Raw genomic sequence first — 25557 nt, forward strand, 5'->3', positions numbered from 1 at the left:
TAACATTCAATGGAATGGTCATTACAATATGTATGTATGAGTTTCTTCATAGAAAATTTTAAACTAATTATTATTTTTTTCCTTATTCTTAATCTTCATATTTTTCCACGTCGATTGAAAAAACAATTCGAAAAAAAGTTAAGATTTAAAAATTTGGGGTGTGGAGGGGGGGATTTAACATTTTGAAAAAAATGGTTTTCGACATATTCAGAATCTCCGTCATCGAAAACATTAGCTGAAAAAATTTCAAAAAAAAAAGGGCGATTTTTCATGCCGGTGTACTTGTAAACATTAACCCTTTTAAGATGACGTTGTTCTCCACTAAATTCAATTTATTTATTTAAAACAGGGGATGTACTTGCATAGCAAGTGACCTGATCTGAGATCGTGTGCTGGAACGAAAACAATTGCAGCGTGGAAGGTGTTTATAGTTCTCAGGAAGATTCAGCATATCAGAGAATGTGACAAGGCTAGCCCTTTAAAATATAGGTACAACTCATTTTTGCTAGCCGAATGGACGGAGGTCGCTGTTATGTGGTCAGTGGTTAGACCTCAGAAAGTCTGGAACCAACTGATGTTGAGACTAGAAGGAGGTGAGCTTTTATAGCTGACTGTAGGCTGAAATGCTGTTTTGGAACAGACTATCTCACATGACTTATTTGAAAAATGTGATTGGTTAGCTGTTACTTTCTATGTTCGTATGTCTGTTATATGATAGAGAGAGGAAGTTCACTAGTGTTCGCTACAACCTCCAGATCTGTGAAACCCACAAATGCTGCTGTTAGGACTAGATTAACACCCATAGCGACCCTACCGACTAAAAAAGATTTTCCTGCCCCTATATAGGATCTTTTTCACTTTCTTCCAACCACTTGAAGGTTTATCTTGCTCCAGTCCACTAAGCTGGCCAAAATGAGTCATAGCTGTTATAGAAAGGGGCCAGTGACATAGCACCATGCAAAAGCTAAAACAATACATGGGAGCACATTGCCACCAGCAGTGTATAATAACATTCAATGGAATGGTCATTACAATATGTATGTATGAGTTTCTTCATAGAAAATTTTTAACTAATTATTTTTTTTTTCCTTATTCTTAATCTTCATATTTTTCCACGTCGATTGAAAAAACAATTCGAAAAAAAGTTAAGATTTAAAAATTTGGGGTGTAGAGGAGGGGATTTAACATTTTGAAAAAAATGGTTTTCGACATATTCAGAATCTCCGTCATCGAAAACATTAGCTGAAAAAATTTCAAAAAAAAAAAGGGCGATTTTTCATGCCGGTGTACTTGTAAACATTAACCCTTTTAAGATGACGTTGTTCTCCACTAAATTCAATTTATTTATTTAAAACAGGGGATGTACTTGCATAGCATGTGACCTGATCTGAGATCGTGTGCTGGAACGAAAACAATTGCAGCGTGGAAGGTGTTTATAAGCCATTAAAGAAACACACAAAAACCGTTAGAATCACTTCAGCATTTAAATTTAATTTGTGTCAAAATATTTTCGTCGCTTTGAGACCGCGACCTGTTCACTGACAAATCTTCGTGCCGCATCATTTAAAACAATTTATTAAAAATCTAAATATTTTTTTCTTGTTTGTCTTAATTATCTCCCTTCGTCAACACCGATTATCTCCCTTTTGTTCTTGTCAAAATTTCGGTGAAGAAATACTTTCTGTTGTCAGATTTCAGAAGTGACGAGTGTAATTAGCGACCGCAACAATTTACTTCAAGTCTGGAATGTCAGAGCTTTCAAAATGGATAGCAGTGAAGACCACGACATGAAGAATTCCGAGAGAAACGAACAAAATGAAATGAAACTCCAGGCACAATTGGTGGCAAGTGTCCTGCCCGAATACGATATCATTGAGTTACCAGGACCGTCCACCACGGTTTCGAGTCCATCCTCCGCTATGTCTGGTTCCTGTACGTCTGCCACTTCGCTCAATTCCAGCTCGTCAGCGTCATCGTTAATTGCTAATCTACGAGAGGTGGACACTTCTATGAAACTGGGATGTCGACCTACATCCGTTGCAAACAACTTGATGTCTACTAACTTCCCGGCTGACCTGCGACGGACACAGTACGACCAGTCGGACTCGGAACATGTGGCCATCCCGAAAATATGCGTCGGTGTTAACTGTCCCGAGAAACTTGTAAGTAGTAGTAGTAGTAGAAATTCTAATTGTTGTAGTAGTAGTAATTCCAGTTCTCTTCAGATTATTCTGTTCAAATGTTCCGTTCTTTTAACAGTTGCATGCGATTTAAAAGAAATGTAGTTGCTATTTCTAGCAGGATGAACGATCGCATAGAGATTCGCTCGTTAGCTGCGAGTTGTGTTTTGTAATTGTTACTGTTGGTGTAGTGGTACTACTTGAGAACAGTGGTCCCAGTGCGCGCACTCGCGTAGTCGCGCATCCGTGATCGCTAGTCGTAACTAGTCGATCCTACAACGACTACCTAGAAAAGTAAATAAAACACAAAAACACAAAGTAAATAATTTTGGCGATCCTTCGGTATAGGTACCGTAAGTGGCTTTGTTTACATTTCTGAAGATAACAGAAACTCTTTTCTCCCACCCCTAACCCTAACACAAACCCTAACCCCCCATATATAGAAGAAGAAAAACCTCACTTTCTTGAAATGTATCCAGTACGTATACCGAAGTTACGCCATAATTTTTGTTAAACAAAGTAAATAACACCAAAACATAAAGTAAGGATCGACTAGTCATGACTAGCTAATCGGATGCGCGAGTGCGCGCACCTGGACCACTGTTCTCAAGTAGTACCGGCGTAGTTACACATTTAACCATCGTAAATGCTTCAAAAGCAAAAGATATGCCCCACAAAAATAGGTTCAATATTAATATTTATTCCTAGAAACAAATATCTTGGAATGTTGACCGTGATCACAGTATTTGCTGAGTCATAGTTTGTCTGGAATAGAATTTATATTTTGTGTTTGTTTTACTAAAAATTGTCTTTTCTTTATCTTTTATATTATATGTGTGTGTTGTGTTTTTATTATCTCATCAGCTGACACAATTGTTAACAAGTCGAACAGAATGCTTTGCGACTTTTTTTCCGTCTCTTAACGTCTGAGTTCGAATACTGCCACGGTCAACTTTGCTTTTCACCCTTTCAGGTTTGATAAAATAAAGGTATTAGTCGAATAATGCAGTCAATGCAACTAAGTTGCCCCCTCCCCTCATGAATTAACGACCTTGTTCCAAAATTAAAAAAGTATTATTAACTACACAGATATTGTAAAAACTCGAACATAAACTAAATATAAAGAAAATATTACTCTTTTACTTGTTTCAGTCATTTGACTGCGGCCATGCTGGAGCACCGCCTTTAGTCGAGCAAATCGACCCCGGGACTTATTCTTTGTAAGCCCAGTACTTATTCTATCGGTCTCTTTTGCCGAACCGCTAAGTGACGGGGACGTAAACACACCAGCATCGGTTGTCAAGCAATGCTAGGGGGACAAAGACAGACACACAAACACACACACATATATATATACATATATACGACAGGCTTCTTTCAGTTTCCGTCTACCAAATCCACTCACAAGGCATTGGTCGGCCCGGTGCTATAGCAGAAGACACTTGCCCAAGATGCCATGCAGTGGGACTGAACCTGGAACCATGTGGTTGGTTAGCAAGCTACTTACCACACAGCCACTCCTGCGAAAGCTGAACATTCAACACAAACTGATCGCGATAAAAAACAAAACACGTACAATGTAGCAACACAGAATGTAACTCAGACACACTAGACATTTATCTACTTGGACCAAATATCTCTATATACATCAGCACGTGACTGTCATTAGCTTAATGTCACCACAGGATTAAATAGAATAAGAGAAAATCATTTTTTTCTCTCATCATCATCATCATCGTTTAACATCCGCTTTCCATGCTAGCATGGGTTGGACGATTTGACTGAGGACTGGCAAACCAGATGTCTGCACCAGGCTCCAATCTTGATCTGGCAGAGTTTCTACAGCTGGATGCACTTCCTAACGCCAACCACTCTGAGAGCTTTACATGCCACCAGCATGAGGGCCAGTCAGGCGCTACTGGCACTCGTATGGTGCTCTTTGCACCCCGCTAGCACGGATGCCAGTCACCGAATTTGATTTTGATTTCACTTACCTCAACAGGTCTTCGCAAGCAGAGTTTAGTGTCCAAGGAAGGAAAAGGTACGCATAAGTGGGTTGGTTACGCTCCTGGCATAGGCCACGGGTTATGGTCTCATTTAGCTTGCCGGGTCTTCTCAAGCACGGCATATTTCCAAAAGTCTCGGTCACTAGTCATTTTCCTTGGTGAGGCCTAAAGTTCAAAGGTTGTGCTTCACCACTTCATCCCAGGTCTACCTCTTCCACAGGTTCCCTCAACCGCTAGAGTGTGGCACTTTTTCACACTGCTATCCTCATCCTATATAAATTGATATATATTAATTCTGATAATTTTAATATTTAGTCCTATATGTACCTATCGTTGTTCAATGATGATTGAGTTGCTTGAGGGTGATTCTGTCTCTTAAACCTATCTGTATATATGTATATAATACAGTGAGTTATTCATTTTATTACCACTAAATTGAACTTCTCTCCCCCGTGGACTCAGAAATAACTTCCTTAATATTAATATATAATATATATATATACATCATCATCATCATTTAATGTATGCTTTCCATGCTAGCATGGGTTGGATGTTTTGACTGAGGACTGGCGAACCAGATGGCTGCACCAGGCTCCAATCTGATCTGGCAGAGTTCCTACAGCTGGATGCCCTTCCTAATGCCAACCACACCAAGAGTGTAGTGGGTGCTTTTACGTCCCACCAGCACGGGGTCAGTCAGGCGGCACTAAACATGCTAGCAACCCATGCTAGCATGGAAAGCGGACGTTAAACGATGATGATATATACATTATATCATCATTAAAATATAATGTGATATAATATATACATTATATCACCGTTAAAATATAATGTTTGCTAGATAACCCACGTAGGTGGAAGGGGAGAGCAGGGAATCTTCGCTTGCACATTTTGAATTTGTTGGTACTGGCAGTCTGAACGGGTCATCTGAGGTGATAAGTCGCCAAAGGGTATGTTCTTTCTTTTTAGTGCTTCCAAATCCAAAATAAGAAATGTTGAGCTGACGAAAGAAATGCTGAGTTTATTTGGCTAATCTAGAAACGTTAACGTTCTCAAATAATCTTTGTACTTGTGATATTTTTCTGTTTTTACCTCCATACCTTCGTGAGTTATTTTGAGTAAACATTATCTGAGAGAAATTTTCTTTAAGTAGTGGAAATGGCAAAAAAACTTTTTTTGGCTGCTATTTCTAGCAAGTTCAGTATGTGGCAAAGTAATTTATTTTACTAAGCCCTAATTATATAATGTAATATTTTGAATTCGCCTTAAATGGTCCTTTTACATACTGAATACTTGGTGAAATTGATTAATAACTAATTAATTTTACCCTCAATTGTTGATATATATATATAATATATATGTATAGAGGACTTAAATCCTAAGGGTATCAAGGGGTTAAATAAATACATTCACCTCTTATACTCCTGACTTTTTATTATAAAAATAATGTATGTATTGCTAAATTTTGGAAGTGTCATAATTCATAAAACTTATAAACATGATTACCGGTTGTTGCTTGTCTATATTTCACTTCACAGTTGATGTTTGTGTCCCAAAATACTTTTTGCTATATTTATGTGTAGCTTTCTCAATTGGTATATATTTGTTTTGTTTTTCCCCCCTTTGGTTTTCTGTTTATTAATTGATTTATACCATACTTACTGTTTTATCACCCCCTTCTCACCTGTCTTCTTCCCTCCCACTCTCTCTTTCTCCTTCTTCTCCATACTATTTTCTCCTTCTCCACAGGTATTGTGTTTGGATCTCAGTTCAGAAATGGAACGGATGAAATTTCTTTCACGAGCTGGGTAAGTCGAAAGGTATTTCTCTATTTCATGACACTTCAATAACAAAGATTAGTGATACTCTCCAATGACACAGACTTACGACACAAGCTTAGCGACACTACAATAGCACTAATTAATGCAAGTGTTTAATCTTTTAGCATTTAAAGCAGCCACGACCAGGGTCCAAATATTCTTTTTGTGTCTTGTTCAAACCAACCAGATCCGGCCTCTCAAACCTACCCAGCAGTGTCATTCTAAAAGTAAACAGTCTTATTGTCGAAATCTCAAAGCTACAAGATAAATGCATGAATTATTCGAAACAATGGGAATAAATAAGTTTTACATTTGACAGAGCAATCTGAAGGCTAAAGGGTTAACGGCCTGCTCAGTGAGAAAAGTAGGACGGGGTAATGCAAGGATCAACGATGACTGTCTTAGGTGGGGGCGGGTATGTAGCTACCCCAGTATTTAGAGAAAGAGAACAAGCAGAAATCAATATTCTGGTAAGTGAGTCAATCCCTTTTTAGAGAAAATGCTGTTACCATAGTGATGGCTACTCCATTTCATTACTGAATCATTCATGGACTTTAATTACTGAGATGGACTCATCTGCTGAGCTAACCTCCTTTACTCCCTTACCAAAGTACTGACATGATGGACACTATCATCTCTTTTTCTTTAGTCCCAGGTGGAGGAAAAGAGACAACGGTTGAAGTAATTCACACATTTTGCTTGCAATATCTTCATATTCTAGTCTCATATTTAGCAGAAAAGCATAAATTTTACATGTTACTTTTATTGTGCTCATTAAAGAAACAAGACCAAATGCATAATTACATAATTGTGATCATCATCGTTTAGCATCTGCTTTCCATGCTAGCATGGGTTGGACAATTTTGACTGTGGGCTGGCGAGCCAGATGGCCGCACCAAGCTCCAATCTTGATCTGGCAGAGTTTCTACCGCTGGATGCCCTTCCTAATGCCAACCACTCCGAGAGTGTAGTGGGTGCTTTTTACGTGCCACTGGCACGGGGCCAGTCAGGCGGTACTGGCAATGACCTTGCTCGAATTTTTTTACACATGCCACCGGCACAAGTGCCAGTAAGGCAACGTTGGTAAAGATCACGCTAGGATGGTGCCCTTAACCAATTTACTAATCAGTTGTTTGATTAATCATTCAGTCAACCAATCAATCAGCTAGGTTTATCAAAGTCCTTTTGTTGCCATTTGTGATCCCATCAATTACATATCCACTCTACTTCACATCTGCTTTAATTTTATAACCTTTTTACCCAAATCATCAAATTACCTTTTTTATATCCTTCCAAGCCTTATTACTTTGATTTGAAGGGTGTAGAGAGTAAATTAACAGATGTTATTCCCAGAAATGTAGCATAAAAGAAGGCAAAGTTCATTTATAAACTACACTCATTTCACTCTGTTAAATGGTTAAAGATAGGACACTCAACTGTAGACCCCCCAACAACAACAAAAAAAAAAACGTAGAACCAAGACTTGGTCCCCTAAGGAGGACAATAACTTTGAATAAATATTATCAGACTGTGGCAAACGGTGCCAGCATGGACAGCAGAGATAAAATGACGACAGCAATGGCAGTGGTGGCCATGCTGATGACAACATATTTCATTTGACAATTTCATGTTGATTGATCGATCAGTTTTGAAGTTTTTTTTGAAGATCTTAAAACTCTTTTAATATTTCAGAGATCGCTTTTCTACTCTCCAACTGGTCAAAAGAACAATTGGTTTATTTGTCCAAAGTAAACACAGACTGGACAACCATCATCGGTTTGCTTTCGTCACACTCCATGATACCGCCACCTGGGTATGTCACCTTGCTTATTAATATGTGTGTGTGTTTGTGTGCATGTTTTACTATGTAACAGTGCTGTCTGGGTAGGCTATATTGTATGTGTGTGTGTGTGTGTGTCCTACAACACCGTTCACTGCTACCTGAGCAGGTCACTTTCCATTGAAGATGTTGCACCCAAAATATAACCTGATGAAAAGTCATTTGAAAGTGTACACACACACACACACACACACACACACACACACACTACACCTTACTATTAAAATGTATTATTTTTCAGTAATAAAGACTATATGTATATATATAGATGAATAAATAAATAAATGGAGTTGAACGAAGATGTTAATAAAATTCCTTTACTTTCGATATATGTTTCAAAGACAGCATGGTTTTATTCCAAAGGAATAAACGGTGTAAGATGCAATCTTCTCATCAGGAAAGAAAGAGAACCTATCTCAACAACAAGACATTATAACAATTAAGAACATTCTGTTTATCATGTGGGCAGCCATCGTAAATGTTATAATGTCTTGTTGTTGAGAGAGGCTCCATTTATTTATTTATTCATCTGTAACACACACAAATTACTGCACATTAACCCGGAGTTTCTACCTTTGGATAGGTCGCTTCAACCGAGTTTCTGACGTGAATTTGCTACCCTGGTAACGGTTCATTGAATTTTCCATGTTAACGGTAAACATAGGATAATTCATTCACCCATCGATATATATATATATATATATACACACATTAATGTGATAAAAATGGCTGAACTGTTACTGTGTTAAACCACAATTGAATAATTGTAAGAAATTTTTTGCATGAAACCATTGGTATTGACCTAACAGCACTCATATATATATATGCTACATAGCAGTGAAACATGGGCTGTGATAGCCGAGGACATGCATAGGCTTGAGAGAAATGGCACGTAAGAAAAACATCATTTGAGCGTGGCCGTTGCCAGTTACCGCCTGACTGGCCCACATGCTGGTGGCACGTAAAAGCACCCACTACACTCTCAGAGTGGTTGGCATTAGGAAGGGCATCAAGCTGTAGAAACTCTGCCAGATCAAGATTGGAGCCTGGTGCAGCCATTTAGGTCGCCTGTCCTCAGTCAAAATCGTCCAACCCATGCTAGCATGGAAAGCGGACGTTAAACGATGATGATGATGATGGTTGTTGTTGTCTAGCCTTAGTCCAAGGCATTTCGTATATGATCTGACCTTTTTCTATATTTAGGATTCCAAGTCTCCATCCTTTTTGAGGCTGGTAGGTTGTAATTTGATGTAGATTAAGCTGTTATTTCTAGCAATTCAAGTGACCTATGTAGAGCAGACTTGACAATCCTTTCCAAGGAGTGGATTGCATAGGACATAGCTCATCATCAGGTGAGCTGCATTACTAAAAACACAACCAAGGTAATTTTCCATTAGGTGTGCCATTTAGAATGTCCCATGGGCCACATGTGGTTCATGACTGATGTGGATTTTTCCTTTTGGGGTCAGATTAACTGTATGTGAGACAATGTTGCCATCTGGACTTGTAGATTCTCAAATGTCCAGTCTAGAAAGGTTATGATTCCTACAGCTGTTCAATCTAAACAGGTTGTGTTTCCTGAAGTGAGTCCATGGCTCGCAGGACGGCCTGCTGTGCTAACCTTGGATCGTAGAGTGACCCGCTGTTCTTGACAAGACCTATTGAGTCAAGTACATCAACATCAACATCAAAATAAAAATCAAATGGAAATTGTAGTTAAGATACCCATGCCGGTGACACGTAAAAAGCACAGTCTGAACGTGGCAGATGCCAGCGCCGCCTGACTGGTATCCATGTTGGTGACACATAAAAGCACCAACCAATCGTGGCTGTTTGCTAGCCTCCTCTGGCCCCTGTGCCAGTGGAACATAAAAAGAACCCACTGCACTCACGGAATGGTTGGCATTAGGAAGGGCATCCAGCTGTAGAAACACTGCCAGATCAGACTGGAGCCTGGTGCAGCCTCCATGGCTTACCAGACCCCGGTTGAACCATCCAACCCATGCTAGCATGGAAAACGGACGTTAAATGATGATGATGAGGAGGAGGATGTCTTCTATGGCTGTCCAGTCTATACAGGGAATGTTTCCTACGGCTGTCCATTCTGGGCTTGTATTTTTTTTCTTTTTTTGCAGACCATACTATACTTTTATCCAACTCTGCTATGTGATCCCGACTTTGATTTTTGATAACAGATTTACTGGATCAGGGCTAAGCTCGTGGTTAAACACTACTTCAACCACCCCTTCTCAAACACTGCATTAAAAAAACAAATATTTATTTTAGGGATGCCATCTCTTCAACCATTTCTTTTTTTCTCATCTATTTTAGTACCACAGTTTTACTAATGACCCCAGGGAAATTTCAAATTTGTTGGAAAATTTGGATGAAACTTACAAGTGTTCCAATCTTGATGTTGGGTCTGTGCTGAAGACTATGTAAGTATTAGTCAGATCCATATCTTTCTGCCATATTCTATCAATACTTTCATCAGGTTGTAACTCTAAACATCTTAATAGAAACATTTTTTTTTTTTTACAAGGCTTTATTTTTATCTATTGCTTTATTATGAAGAAGAGAGTTAGTTTAGAGAGAATTAGAGGAGATTCCGTTGGTTTTGTGCCAGGCAGAAGCACCACTGATGCTATATTTCTGGTAAGACAGCTGCAAGAGAAATACCTAGCCAAAGACAAACCTCTGTATTCGGCTTTTGTTGACATGGAGAAAGCCTTTGAAAGTGATGCTACAGCTATGAAGTCTTGCATGAATTAATTTCAACTCTTCTTATTAATAACTGCATTGTTTCTTCCCAGGCAAGCTTACATCTGACTATTGAAAGAAGACATCAAAACTAACTGGTAGCGACTTCTCTTGAAAATCGACATTTGGCATTGTGGTGTTATCAAGTCCTTGTAGAAAAAGGGTTTAGCTCTCAAGGATGTCCCTGCTGCTATGGTTGCTACATTAGGGGATGGTGCTGCAACTTTGTCAACAGTGCAAAAGTGGGGACCTAAATTTAGGAGGGGAAGGGAGAGACCTGAAAATGACCCAAGGTCTGAACTAGCACCACTGAGAAAAACATTGATCATATTCACCACATGATGACAGGTATTTGACTATCAATAAAAAAAACAACAAAAAAAAACTATGCTATTAGAATATCCCATGAGAGAGTTGAGAATATTCTGCACTATCAACTTGGCATTATGAAGGTTTCTGCTTGGTGGGTATATCTTCTGACACCTGATCAAAAGTCCATCAGGCTGGTCACATCATGGGAAAATTTGACATTGAAGCAGATCCAGCTGGTTTCTTTGAATGTTCCCTGACCCAGGATGAGTGTTGTCTTCATCACTTTGAGCCAAAGACTAAGAGACAATCTATGTGGTGGAAATTCTCCTCCTCCCCCAAAGAAGGCCAAGGTCATTTCGTCTGCAGGGAAGGTGACAGCCTCAGTTTTGGGGATGCAAAAAGCATTGTGTTTCTTGGCTATCTTCAAAAGGGTCACACCGTTAATGGATTGTATTATGCCAACTTACTGAAGCAGTTGCAAAAGGCTGTCAAGACCAAATGCCCCAGGAAAACTGATAAAAGGGGATCTTCTTTCATCAGAAGTCCTTACTTTCAATGGCTGTTGTGCACAACTGTCATCATCATCATCATCGTCGTCTAACGTCCGCTTTCCATGCTAGCATGGGTTGGACGGTTCAACTGGGGTCTGGGAAGCCCGAAGGCTGCACCAGGCCAGTCAGATCTAGCGGTGTTTCTACAGCTGGATGCCCTTCCTAATGCCAACCACTCCGTGAGTGTAGTGGGTGCTTTTTATGTACCCCCGACACAGGTGCCAGACGAGGCTGGCGAACGGCCACGCTCGGATGGTGTTTTTTATGTGCCACCGGCACAGAGGCCAGGCGAGGCTGGCATGGCCACGTTCGGATGGTGTTTTTTACGTGCCACTGGCACGGCCACGATCGGATGGTGTTTGTTACGTGCCACCAGCACGGAGGCCAGTCGATGCAGTGCTGGCTACGGCCACATTCGGATGGTTCTCTTATGTGCCAACTGTGGCCTTGAATTAGTTGATCACTCTCCCTCGTCTCCTGATTTGGCTCCATCCGACTATCACCTGTTCCCCAGTATGACAGCATGAAAAAAACTTGGCTGGGAGTCAGTGTTGCAGTGATAATGTCGTATTTGTTGTTGATAACTTTTTTCTGACCAACAAAATGTAAGCTTCTTCACCACTGGAATCAGTGGGGACCACATGGGAGAGTGAACAGTTGAAAAATAAACCTCATTTGGTCACATTCCCTGCAAGTGTCTATGTCGGTTTTTACGTGCCGCCGACACGGAAGCCAGTCAAGGCGGCGCTGGCGTTAACCTCCTCTCCTGCCATCATTGACACTCTTTTATTGTTGTTGTTCTTTTTCCTCACTTTAATCTTTTGCTTGTTTGTCATCTCCATTTCAGCCTTCGCAACTGTGAACTTCCCATCATGGAAGACCCGACTTTGCCTCCTCCCTATATTGTTAGGATCATCCTTATCTTTGGCCGATCCCAGAGTAAACTGGATATCTGTGAAGAGGTAAAGATTTCAAACTACTCACACTCTCGTTTCATGCAAGTGCACCATGCATATTTCCAAATACATATTCACCTACATAAAAACATACATGTTCACCCACATGTCTTTACATGAATGGGAAACAATTGGATAGTTTTCTTTTATTGGAGGGATGTAGCCAGTCCACTTATGCATACCTTTCCTTCTTGGGACACAAAACTCTACTTGCGAAGACCTGTTGAGGCAAGTGAAATCAATCAAAATCAATGGAAATTGTAGTTGTGATACCAGTGCCAGTGGCATGTAAAAGAACCATCCAAACGTGGCCGTTGCCAGCGCCAGCTCAACTGGCCTCCATGCTGGTGGCACGTAAAAAGCACCAACTGATCGTGGCCGTTGCCAGCCTCGCCTGGCACCTGTGTCGGTGGCACGTAAAAAGCACCCACTACACTCACGGAGTGGTTGGCGTTAGGAAGGGCATCCAGCTGTAGAAACACTGCCAGATCAGACTGGGCCTGGTGCAGCCTCCTGGCTTCCCAGACCCCGGTCGAACTGTCCAACCGATGCCAGCATGGAAAGCGGACGTTAAACGATGATGATGTGATGATGTTCCCGCTTAGAAGAAGAGCTTCTCTGTATGTAGGGTTTTCCCTGAGAGAAGCTTGGGCACGTCCACTCGGTAGGGTTGCTGATTCAAAAAAGGCAGATATTAGCGGAACACTTTCAGTTTGCTGTTCTCTGCGCATGTGCATGAGGGAACTTCTGGTGGCCTACCAGAAGTAACCCAACTCTGCGCATTCGCGCTGAAAACTTCCAAAAATAGCTTCACTACACTGTGTAAAACTCACCTAAGTTGCTTCTCTCTCTTCATTGCCACCATGACTCCAAAGTCGTCCTGATAGGATAGAATATATAATTATATCTGTCTGCTCTGTCTCAGTGACTCTAACATTAATTGGATATTTGAAATAATATGTAGTGTACAGCTGTTTCAGATCAGACAACCAGATGTTGAATGCGTGACACTTGCCAAATAATTACAACTTTGACATATATTAGATGTATGGGGGTGTAGTTAAGAAGTTTGTTTAACAACTGTGATTTCAGGTTCCATCTTAATGACTGGTCATACCTTCCACTGTAGTATCAGAATGACCAATGCTTTGTGAGGGAAATTTGGTTGATGGAAACTGTTGGGAAGCCCATCATGTGTATATGTATGTATTTCTTTACTACCCACAAGAGGCTAAACACAGAAGGGGACAGACAAGGACAGACAAGCGGATTAAGTGGATTATATCGACCCCAGTGCGTAACTGGTACTTAATTTATTGACCCCGAAAGGATGAGAGGCAAAGTCGACCTCGGCGGAATTTGAACTCAGAACATAACGGCAGACAAAATACCGCTAAGCATTTTGCCCGGCGTGCTAACGTCTCTGCCAGCTCGTGTGTATATGTATGTGTGTGTGTGTGTTTTACCATCATCAGCATCTTTTAATGTCCACTTTTCCATGCTTGCATGGGTCAGATGGAATCTGTTGAGGCAGATTATCGACAGTTGGATGTTCTTCCAACCCTCCCCAGTATCCAAGTAAAGTAATATTTCCCTATGTCCAGACTGGAAATGAACAACATTGCTTTGCTGATGGTCATCAAGTAATGTCAAGACAGGAGCATACATACACATATGGTGGGCTTCTTCCAGTTTCCATCCACCAAATTTACTCACAAGGATATACATATATATGTTTATAAATTAATATACTGGTAGTTGTTTACACATCTCAGTATGTGTGTGTGTGTGTGTATATATATATATAACCACGGAGTGGTTGGCGTTAGGAAGGGCATCCAGCCGTAGAAACACTGCCAGATCAGACTGGGCCTGATGCAGCCTTCTGGCTTCCCAGACCCCAGTTGAACCATCCAACCCATGCTGGCATGGAAAGCAGACGCTAAATGATGATGATGATGATGATATATATAATGGGAAGGTTTACGAAAATAAACAAAAGACGAAGACAGGTGGAGTACAAACAAACAAATGTATTAGTATAGCGCTCAGGAATGGAAAAAGTCTTTTACGTTTCGAGCCTTCACTCTTCTACAGAAAGGAACACAGAAAGAAACAAGGAGAGAAAAAAATGTGTGTAGGTGCTAAAGATCTATCATGGCATCCTATATATATATATAGGTATTAGAGGTATTGGTATCCAGAAGACCCAAGGTGGCAGCTAACAAACATGTAAGTGCCGTAATTAACCATCTATTTAACCATCTCACATCGTCTCTGATGAAGGGATATCCCTAATATCCCAGAAACAGCTGTAAGACTAACTTTCTCTTTATAAATGTCCTGAAAATTCCACACAGCCTTGGCTTTGTTGCTTTATTTAACACACACACACACACACACACATATATGAGACAAGTGAAAAATAATGGTCATTACATATAAATTCCTTTATTAGAGCAAATTTGGCTTACAGTTGTTTCCAGTAGTCATTACAGGTACATTATTATTATTATGCTTACTTAACTGGTCTATTGATCAATGAAGATAAATTGGATGACCTCAGAAAATTACTGCTACTTTATTCAAAGCCAATAGCAGCAATTTTCTTGGGTCATTCAATTTACATCAGTTGATCAATAGACCAATTGTGGAAACATATTAATAATGTATATGTAATCATCATCATCATTGTTCAATGTCTGCTTTCCATGCTAGCATGGGTTGGACGATTTTGACTGAGGGCTGGCGAACCAGATGGCTGCACCAGGCTCCATCTTGATCTGGCAGAGTTTCTACAGCTGGATGCCCTTCCTAACGCCAACCACTCCAAGAGTGCAGTGGGTGCTTTTACGTACCAACAGCACAGAGGTCAAATAGCCGCTCTGGCAATGATCACACTCAGATGGTGCTCTTAATACCCTACTAGCACGGGGCTCGACTACTAAAAACAGTTGTAAGCCAAATTTGCTCTAATAAAGGAATCATGTGTAATGACCATTTTTTTAAACTTGTCTCTTATATATATCACTCTGTAAAAACCAGTTTTGTCTGAAGCCCATCCATGGATTTACAATAAAGAATTGTGATGAACCATAACTTGGGACCCTACCAAAAGATTACTTTTTAGTTCTTCACTAACCTAAGTAATTTTGTTAACCTGGTGTGCCTCTGTTTGTATCTTTTATCAGGTCCAGAAATTACTTCTGCTCTCACCTTACCTGTTTGTTGATGTCTTCTATGTACATGAACCTCCATCAGAAGACAATTGCTGTGAGGTAAGTCTGTTTATCTTTCCACTTCACCACCATCACAACTCTTTATAACAACAAAGCCTTCTTGACTGAGGGCTGGCAAGCCAGAAGGCTGCACCAGCCTCCAGTCTGATCTGGCAAGGTTTCTACAGCTGGATGTCCATCCTAATACCAAACACTCCAAGAGTTTTGTGGGTGCTTTTTACATGCCGCTGGCACAAAGGCCAGTCAGGCGGCAGTGGCATCAACCACGCTTGAATGGTGCTTTTTATGCGCCACCAGCATGGGAGCCAGTCAGGCAGTACTGGCATTGGCCATGGCAATGATTTCACTTGACTCAACGAGTCTTGTCAAGCACAGTTCATTGCCCAATGATTGAAGGGTACTCTTAAATGGGCCGGTTATGCTACACTGGCATAAACCATGGTTATGGTCTCACTTGGCTTGCCAGGTCTTCTCAAGCACAGCATATTTCCAAAGGTCTTGGTCGCTCATCATTGCTTCTGTGAATCCCAACGCTTGAAGATTGTGCTTCACCACCTCATCCCAGGTCTTCCTGGGTCTACCTGGGTGTGACACTTTTTCGCACAGCTGTCCTCATTCATTCACAACACATGACCATATCAGCACAGTTATCTCTCTTGCACACCACATCTGATGCTTCTTATGTCCAACTTTTCTCTCAGAGTGCTTACACTCTGTCGTATATGCACACTGACATTACACGTCCACCAGAGCATACTGGCTTCATTTCTTGCAAGCTTACGCATGTCCTCAACAGTCACAGCCCATGTTTCACTACTGTGTAGCATGGCTGTTCGCACACGTGTCATACAGTCTACCTTTCATTCTGAGCAAGAGGCCCTTTGTTACCAGCAGAGGTAGGAGCTCTCAGAACTTTACCCAGGCTATTCTTATTCTGGCAGCTATGCTCTCAAAGCATCCACCCAGCTACTGACTTTGTCACCTAGGTAATGGAAACTATCAACTACTTCTAGTTTTTTCCCCTGGCATGTGACGGAAGCTGTTTTCTGCACACCTTCAGTGTTTATTGCACCTGTGCATCTGACACACACAAAAACCATCCTCCCAATTAACCTTCCTTTGATATTGCTGCACCTTTTATGCGTCCATAACTTACACCAGGAGTTTCTACCTACACCTTTTCTACAGATTGAGCAGGGCCATCTACCTGAAGGGATTTGTGATTTGTCTGCCTTTCTACTTACTAAGATTTTGGTTTTTTGCTAGATTGACTCTAAGGTCCTTCAATTTTAGACCTTGCTTCCACACCTGAAACTTCATCTCTAGTTCTGGTAGTGACTTACCTCTTAGGAGCATCCTGTCTTGAATTCCTCTGTTACTGCCTGGAGGACTATGATAAATAAGAGTGGGCTGAGGACTGATCCTTGGTGAACCCCTACCCGGAATTCTTTACTATACTTGTTGCCAACCCTCACCTTACTGACAGCGTCCCTGTACATGGCTTGTACAGCTCTCACCAACTATTTGTCTCTCTCTAGTTTCTGCATTGACAACCAGATATGGGATTGGGGGACCCCTGTCAAAGATGGTGGTAGTTGTCATGATGGTGATTTCATTTTCCTTTCTTAATGAGTTTGTTTTTTCCTTTCAGCAAATCTTTGACCAACTTTGTTCACTTGATGTCAAAGGCCAGTCCTACATTTTTGAAGTGTCAAAGAATTTGACTAAATTATACGACAGTATGGCCCAGCTGTTGGCTCACCCATTACAGAGACCTTTGCAGAGAGATTCCTCACATAGGATCAGAGCCAACATGGAGGAAGGGTGAAGAGGTTTTAGCATAAGGAAAAAAAAAACAAAAAATCTTCATTTTTCATGAAATAAAAAAAAAATATATGTCTGATTTTTAAATGGTCTGCTTGTTAAATTATCTGCTAAATAGTCTGATTGTTATGTAGTTTGAATGGTTCCCTTGTTGTAGCTCAGTTTTAGATATATTTTGAAATATAAACCATCAGCTGTGTATCTTAGTCATCCCTTTGTACATCCTCAGCCTGGAGACGTTCTGTTAATTACAAATATTTTGTTATGTTTTACAGTCCAGAAATAATAAAAACTAACAATATTTATTAAAGATTTATTCAAGTTTTGTGTGTCTAACAAAGTTAGTGAAATCTAATCACATTGTCACCAGTCTGTGTCTTAATATTCTGTGTTGAGTCCTTGAGCAAGGTACTTGACTCTACAAGCTTTACTGAACAAGGGAAAACATGTAACAAATAGGTTCCACTACATAGGTCAGAGTGAAGGAACGTCCAGGAACACTTGCTTCAGCATCTAAATGGATGGTGTTGAATGCATGATAAAAACGTGGCCAGAATACTGTGTAAAAGGATTGATGATAGGAAGGACATTGAAGCCAAGTCAAAATTAAATTATTTGAGGGAGTCGTGGTCCCCCAACTTATGGTAGGGATTCTGAGTAACAACCAACTCAGGCTATCATAACTCCTCTAACTCTTGCCAGCATGGAGTGTCAGCGTTAATAGTTAGGGAAATTTACACTGAAATGGGTTAGTAAACAAAAAGGCCAGCTCCTATGACCCCATTTTAGGCCCTTCAAGACAGAGACCTGGCCTAAAAGCTTGTAAGAAAGGTCTCCAAGGTCTAGGTCAGTGATTCCCAACTTATTTTTGGCCATGCCCTACAGAATCATTTCTAAAATCCTGATGCCCCCTTGTGATATTTAATTTTTGATATTCAAAATTTGGTTAATCATCATCATCGTCGTTTAACGTCCGTTCTCCATGCTAGCATGGGTTGTTTACAATATTACCTGGAAACAAAATTTTTAAAAAATAGTGCAACAGATGTAAAAAAAATGTGTAGGAAAAGCATTTGTAATTAAATTACCTACATGTTTTTTCACATACCACTAAATTGAAGGAAATAATCTATTGCCACTTTAGTGACATCAGATCTCGAATAATGGTGGAATATGATGGAAAAGGACTGGTGTCTCTAAAGTGTCCAAAAATTTAATAAAATTGTCCACAGAAGGGTTGTAAAGAATTTAAAAAAACAAAATCTCATTCTCGAATTGCCCCCTTTCTCTATTGGTATACTAAACATTGTGTACAAAAGGTATAAATTCAACATAACCCTATGCACGCCTCACCAAAATATTACTATGCCCCCACCTGTGGGGCTTGTGCACCACATTGGGAATCATGGGTCTAGATTTAGATAAAGCAACTTCACCATCATCATCATCATTTAACGTCTGTCTTCCATGCTAGCATGGGTTGGAAGGTTCGACCGGGGTCTGGTAAGCCATGGGGTCTGCACCAGGCTCCAGTCTGATTTGGCAGTGTTTCTACAGCTGGATGCCCTTCCTAACACCAACCACCCTGTGAGTGTAGTGGGTGCTTTTTATGTGCCACAGCAGGCTGGCTAATGGCCACGATCAGTTGTTGCTTTTACGTGTCACCGACACGGACGCCAGACAGGGCGCCTGTCTGGCTGCTAATTTACAAGTCAACATCTGTGCAACATTAAGTGGAAAAGTAAAACACAGACTGAAGTGTTTGCAAGAGCTGGATGCACAAGCAATCACTCACTCATCATATCTATTCAGATGTGTTGGGCAGGCTATGTTGTGTGTATATAGAAAGTATATAGGATTCCGAAGCAGCTGTTTCCGTGGTGAGCTGTACAACTGAAAGGTGTCAGCAGAAAGCACAAAAACTGAATAAAAAGCAACCTGAAGGAAGTGCAAATTGAAATGAAAACCTGGAAGGAGCTGAGTGGAACAAACTTACAATGGAAGGTTATAAAAGTTTTGAAGGGGTTTTGCATTGAGCAATGAAAGCCTAAAAGTTAGGCTTCAGATAGGTTGTCATCAGAACCTCAAGAAGAACATAAAATCTTACAAGTGTGAAATGTGTGGCTGGGGGTAACTCAACCAGCTGAAATCCCAACAAAGATCAATTGTAAGAGCAAGGATTTGACATGTGTAGTGTGAGAAAGGGGCTTCCAAGTCAATTTTTGGCTTCACAAGAGATACGAAGGTTCTCAAAGATCACACGTCACAAAAGTGATCTGATCAATCAAGTGGAAATTACAACCTTTGTCTGTCACCTTTGCTTCAAACCACATAGATCTGCAGTAGAACTGAACCATCATCTGAAAAGTCATAAATATAAAAGCTCAGAGATTGCAATCATTTGTAAAGATGGAGCGATCACCTTATGTATATGTAGCCGAAATTGCGAGGATGATCCGGTTCTTGACTGAAGATTAACCCTTTTGTTACTGTATTTATTTTGAGATGCTCTGTGTTTCTTTCAATTACTTTAAATATAATAAAGAATTTAGTAAAATAACTTAGTTATCATTAAGCTAGTGTTAGGAACATAAATTGTGACTCAGGTTTGGTGGAAGATTTTAATTCAAAACTTATGAAAATAAGACATTTGAACTCAGAGCCAGAGCCGGTTTTGGCCGGGTTGGTAAAGAAAGGGTTAAAGGCTTTGAATGTCTCGTCCGGGTTTTTTGTATCGTCTTCTAAATGTTTTGCATTCTTGTCCCAGTTTGTATTTTTTTTACATATATATATGTCTACAAACACAACGCAAAGAGGCAAATTGTACTCATTCGATTGTTGCATTTGTAGACTATGAGAAGGCCTTCGACAGCGTTGAAACCAACGCAGTGCTGAACTCGCTGCAGAGGCCAGGAGTCGAGGCGCAATATGTGTAACTGCTCAGGGAGGCAAATTCCGGATACACCACTGACATAGCTCTGCTGTCATCACCCGTATGAGTGCCGGTCGTAATCATTGCTGAAACCACAGATCAGCTTCAGACCATGCTGACGGAACTCGACATCAAAAGTTCTGCAGTAGGTCTCAAGATGAACCACATGAAAACAAAGTTCATGCGGTCAGACAATGTACCAACAGGTCAAATGGTGATTGACAGTGATGAAATAGAGGAGGTAAAGGAATATGTCTACCTGGGGACAGGAAGTGAATATATGCCAAGATATCGAAAAGGAGATCTCACGGAGAGTAAGGGCCGGATGGAAGGCATTTAATGGCATAAGGAATGTGCTCAAGGGAAGGTTGGACAGGACTACCCATGCCAACCTCATCAACAGCACAGTTCTACTTGCAATGTTATATGGTAGTAAAACATGGGCTTCAACAAAGAGAGAAGAGCAGAGACTGGTAACGGCTCAAAAAGCCATGGAAAGCTTGGAATCTCGTTGAGAGAGCACATCAGTAGCGAGATCATCAGAGAGAAGTCCAGCGTGAGGGATGTCATCGCAGAGTATACACGCAGCAAGTTTAGATGGGCTGGACACGTCGCCCGGCTCCCCAATAATCGGTGAACCCACGCAGTTGTCGAGTGGAACTTGTGCGAGCAGAAAAAACCACCCGGAAGACCTCCACGACGGTGGAGTTATGATTTCAGGAGGACGATTGGGATCACGTGGATGAGAAAGGCGCGATCCAGAGAGGAGTGGACAACGTGCTGTGACCAGCGGTGTCAAAGGGACGCCCGACGGACAGGTCAATCAAGGTGATATATATATATGTGTGCGTGCTATAAACTATACATACATATGTTTATAGATTGATAGAAATAGCAAGACAACGAAAGAATGAAAGATACCTCGATATCATGTAAATAGAAGAATTTCTATGTAAATATATGTGACAATTATTCGGTAGCCATGATAAAACTCCGAGTTTCGGATATCGGGCGGAAACCCATGTTGGCATTAGGAAGGGCATCCAGCTGTAGAAACTCTGCCAGATCAAAATTGAAGCCTGGTGCAGCCATCTGGTTCACCAGTCCTCGGTCAGATCGTCCAATCCATGCTAACATGGAAAGTGGATGTTAAACAATGATGATCATCATTATGTATATACATATATATATATATCAACATTTGGCAGACTCTCCTCCCATTCATTCTCCACATTCAGCAGTCTTTCCATCTCATCTTATGGAGTTTCTACCTACCCATTTTCTACAGATCGAGCAAGGTCATCTACCTGAAGGGATTTGTGCTTTGTCTGCCTTCCTATTTACTAAGACTGGTTTTCGTTCGATTAATTCTAAGGCCCCTTATGTTAAATCATGTCACTCACAACACTTCTACTGAATCAAGCCCTGAGACCTGAGGCCCTAACAGCAACTCACAGACTATCTCTAGAAGGTTGTTTGATCACGCTATAAACAGCTAAACATAAAAAAAAAAGAAAAGTAAATTTAACAATCAAAACCAATTAACTTACCCATCTCCGACCCCCGTATTGAATTTTCGGAGCATTGATTACTCTTCCTTTGACCTCCACCATTTTTGTACTGACACTGACACCAAATTGATAAAGATAAGGATCGCCACAGAAATCGCAAGAAAGAAAAGAATGTCTCAATGCCACAAATGGTAAGTTACGTGAGAGATTTCAGTAATACAGTCATACACTCAGTGTGACTCTAATACAGGCTGGTATTGCTCAGCGTAGACCGGCTCAGCTTCAAAAGATGTCAAATAGTGTTCCACTGATGACCATTGCAATTTTTTTACTTCATCGGGAACCACATCATCATCATCATCATCATTTAACGTCTGTTTTCCATGCTAGCATGGGTTGGATGATTTGACCGAGGACTGGTGAACCAGATGGCTGCATCAGGCTTCAATCTTGATCTGGCAGAGTTTCTACAGCTGGATGCCCTTCCTAACGCCAACCACTCCATGAGTGTAGTGGATGCTTTTTACGTGCCAGGGGAGGCTGGCAGCGGCCATGATCGGTTGGTGGTTTTTACATGCCACCGGCACGGAAGCCAGTCAAGGCGGCGCTGGCATCGGCCACGTACAGATGATGCTTTTTACGTGCCACCGGCACAGGTGCCGGGGGAGGTTGGCAACGGCCACATTGTTCATTATTTGCTTCTTTATTCAAAGTAGTAGAGGTGGTAATGAATATATTATTTCTAATCAGAACACGTGGTAATAGAACAGACAAATGAACATCTTTGCAAAACAGAAACAGCAAAGTTCAAATCCTGGCCCATTTTTTCTTCCAAATACTCCTCACCTGAGGAAATATTATTTGTCAATTGGTCTGCATTATGTATTACGTAGCCAAGGTCGACTTTACCTTTCATCCTTTCGGGGTTGATAAATTAAGTACCAGTTATGCACTGGGGTTGATATAATCAACTTAATCCATTTGTCTGTCCTTGTTTGTCCTCTCTGTGTTTAGCCCCTTATGGGTAGTAAAGAAACAGGTAGCTTGCAGTCCTAGCTGTATCTCTAAATAATCTATATTTAATGAGTACATTGATATGGGCCTGTTGTTTTCTTAACACCTGTTATTGTAGTATCTGATAAAATATTATCTCTATTGCTTTACGCATATAAACCTGAAATTATTATTTATTTTACACACACACACATGGAATGACTGTTTAAATTACTTGTACACTAAAACTTACCCCTCATTTTAAACACACAGCTAAACCTGTTCATGTCTTAGACTAAAACTCATTCTTTGCTTTACACAGAAATTTTGACTTTTCAAAAGATTTAAAGCAACTTTAAGACAGAGAGTGAAGAGAGGTTAATCTGGATGATGACACTTCCTGATAATTAAAATTAATTGCTAATCAATGAAATGGTGCTTGTAAAAATCTATGTGTACTTATCTTCAACAATGTTTCCATAACTGGGTCCAGACTCTGCTAAATAACAAAAATCTTGAAAGCTCAGCCAGTTCCAACTAGAAAATAAGTCATTGCTGTCATTGTCATCGTCATCATTTAACATCTGCTTTCCATGCTGGCATGGGTTGGACAGTTTGACCAGGGCTGGTAAGCTGAGGGGCTGCACCAGACCCCAGTTTGATTTGGCATAGTTTTCTACAGCTGGATGCCCTTCCTAATGCCAACAAGTCTGAGAGTGCAATGGAAACTTTTACGTGACACCAGTATCTTATTTCTTTATTACCCACAAGGGGCTAAACATGGAGAGGACAAATAAGGACAGACAAAGGGATTAAGTCGATTACATCGACCCCAGTGCATAACTGGCACTTAATTTATCGACCCCGAAGGGATGAAAGGCAAAGTCAACCTCAGCGGAATTTGAACTCAGAACGTGTCAGCAGACGAAATGCCGGTAAGCATTTTGCCCATAATGCTAATTATTCTGCCAGCTCATCGCCTTCAATGGTGACATCAGTATCTGCCACGACTATGATTTCAGGTGGTTTGATGGGTCTTCTTCTCAAGCACAGCATATTGCCAAAGGTCATTAGTCATTTGTCATTGCCTCTGTGAGGCCCAGCACTCGGAATGTGCATTTTATGTGCCACGGGTACAGGTAATAGTTACATGAGACTGGCATCAACCACATTGCCTCTGTGAAGCCCAATGTTTGAAAAGTACATTTTACGTGTCACTGGCACCTGTGCCAGTGGCATGACACCGACAACAGCCACGACTATGATTGAACTTGGCTTGATGGGTCTTCTCAAGCAGAGCATATCACCAAAGGTCTTGATCACTAGTCATTGCCTCCATGAGGTCCAACGTTTGAAGATTGTGCTTCACCACTTCATCCCATGTCTTCCTGGGTCTCCCTCTTCCACAGCTTCCTTCCACTGATAGAGATCAGCACTTCTTCACACAGCTGCCCACATCCATACACTTCACATGACTATAACAGCACAGTTGTTTCTCTTGCACACCACGTCTGATGCCTCTTATGCCCCAACTTTTCTCTCAAGATGTTTACACTCTGTTGTACATGCCCACTGACATTGCACATCCAGTGAAACATCCTGATTTCATTTCTTTCCAGCCAACGCATGTCCTTGGAGGTCACAGCCCATGTTTCACTGTCATGTAGCATGGCTGTTTGCACACAAGCATCATACAATCTGACATTCACTCTTAAGGAGAGGCCCTTTGCTATCAGCAGAGGTAGGAGCTCTATGAACTTTGCCCAACCTATTCTTATTCTAGCAGCTATGCTCTCAGAACATCCACCTTGACAACTGACTTGGTCACCTAGGAAACAGAAGCTATCAACTGCCTCTAATTTTCCCAACTGACATTTGATGCTATCTATTGTCTATACCTTTTTAGTGTACCTGTGCACCATCCACACACAAAAACTAGTTTCCCTGTTAAACTTCCTCTGATATTGCTGCACTTCTTATCTGTCCATAGTTTACACTGGGTACATCTTATGGGGCTTCTACCTATGTCTTTTCTACAGATCGAGCAGAGCCATCTATCTGAAAGGATTTGTAACTTGTCAGCTTCCATACTTACTAAGACTTTGGTTTTTGCTAGATTGATTCTAAAGCCTTTTGATTCTAGACCTTGCTTCTACACCTGAAACTTCTCTAATTCAGCAATAGAAACAAGGTCATTAGCATATAGGAGGTTCCAGGGGCAGCCTGTCTTGAATGCTTCTGTTATTGCCTGGAGGACTATGATGAACAAGAGGGGGCTGAGGACTGATCCTTGGTGAACCCCTACTTGTACCCCAAATTCTTCACTATACTTGTTGCCAACCCTCACCTTACTGGCAGTGTCCCTGTACATGGCTAGAGCAGCTCTCACCAACCACTCATCTTTCCCTAGCTTCTGCACTGACCACCAGATAAGCGATCAGGTGACCCTTTCAAAGGCTTTCTCCATGTCAACGAAAGCCAGATACAGAGGTTTATCTTTGGCTAGGTATTTCTCTTGCAGCTGTCTTACCAGAAATATAGCATCAGTGGTACTTCTGCTAGTGATTCAGCTATAAGAACAAGGTCTTAGAGGGGCTCCCAGGGGCAGCCTGTCTTAAATTCCTCCGTTATTG

General features: G+C 41.0%; 2 protein-coding genes across 2 annotated transcripts in view; one reads left to right on the forward strand and one right to left on the reverse strand.

Moving 5' to 3' along the window:
• The first annotated feature begins 1637 nt into the window (after positions 1 to 1637).
• Positions 1638 to 17569, forward strand: LOC115214049 (BRISC and BRCA1-A complex member 1). Its single transcript, XM_029783089.2, has 7 exons — positions 1638 to 2162; positions 5936 to 5994; positions 7699 to 7819; positions 10178 to 10284; positions 12317 to 12431; positions 15617 to 15703; positions 17316 to 17569. Exons 1-7 carry the CDS (start codon positions 1764 to 1766, stop codon positions 17490 to 17492), a joined length of 1065 nt encoding a protein of 354 aa, XP_029638949.1. The 5' UTR covers positions 1638 to 1763; the 3' UTR covers positions 17493 to 17569.
• The window catches only part of LOC115213845 (tetratricopeptide repeat protein 39A), a 99522-nt gene continuing 81976 nt past the window's right edge, over positions 8012 to 25557 (reverse strand). Inside the window, exon 18 of the transcript XR_004999945.1 lies at positions 8012 to 8053. The gene's annotated coding sequence lies outside the window, so the exon portion shown is untranslated. The remainder of the gene's footprint in view (positions 8054 to 25557) is intronic.

This window comes from Octopus sinensis, linkage group LG7 (genome assembly GCF_006345805.1).
Source record: "Octopus sinensis linkage group LG7, ASM634580v1, whole genome shotgun sequence".
Classification (NCBI taxonomy): Eukaryota; Metazoa; Mollusca; class Cephalopoda; order Octopoda; family Octopodidae; genus Octopus; species Octopus sinensis.

Bases quoted from the DNA above. Each gene is read 5' to 3' on its own strand.
- LOC115214049 (XM_029783089.2), top strand. From the start codon at position 1,764: ATGGATAGCAGTGAAGACCACGACATGAAGAATTCCGAGAGAAACGAA. The intron at 5,995-7,698 runs GTAAGTCGAAAG...TTAATATTTCAG, and splicing joins AAATTTCTTTCACGAGCTGG to AGATCGCTTTTCTACTCTCC. The intron at 15,704-17,315 runs GTAAGTCTGTTT...TTTTCCTTTCAG, and splicing joins CAGAAGACAATTGCTGTGAG to CAAATCTTTGACCAACTTTG.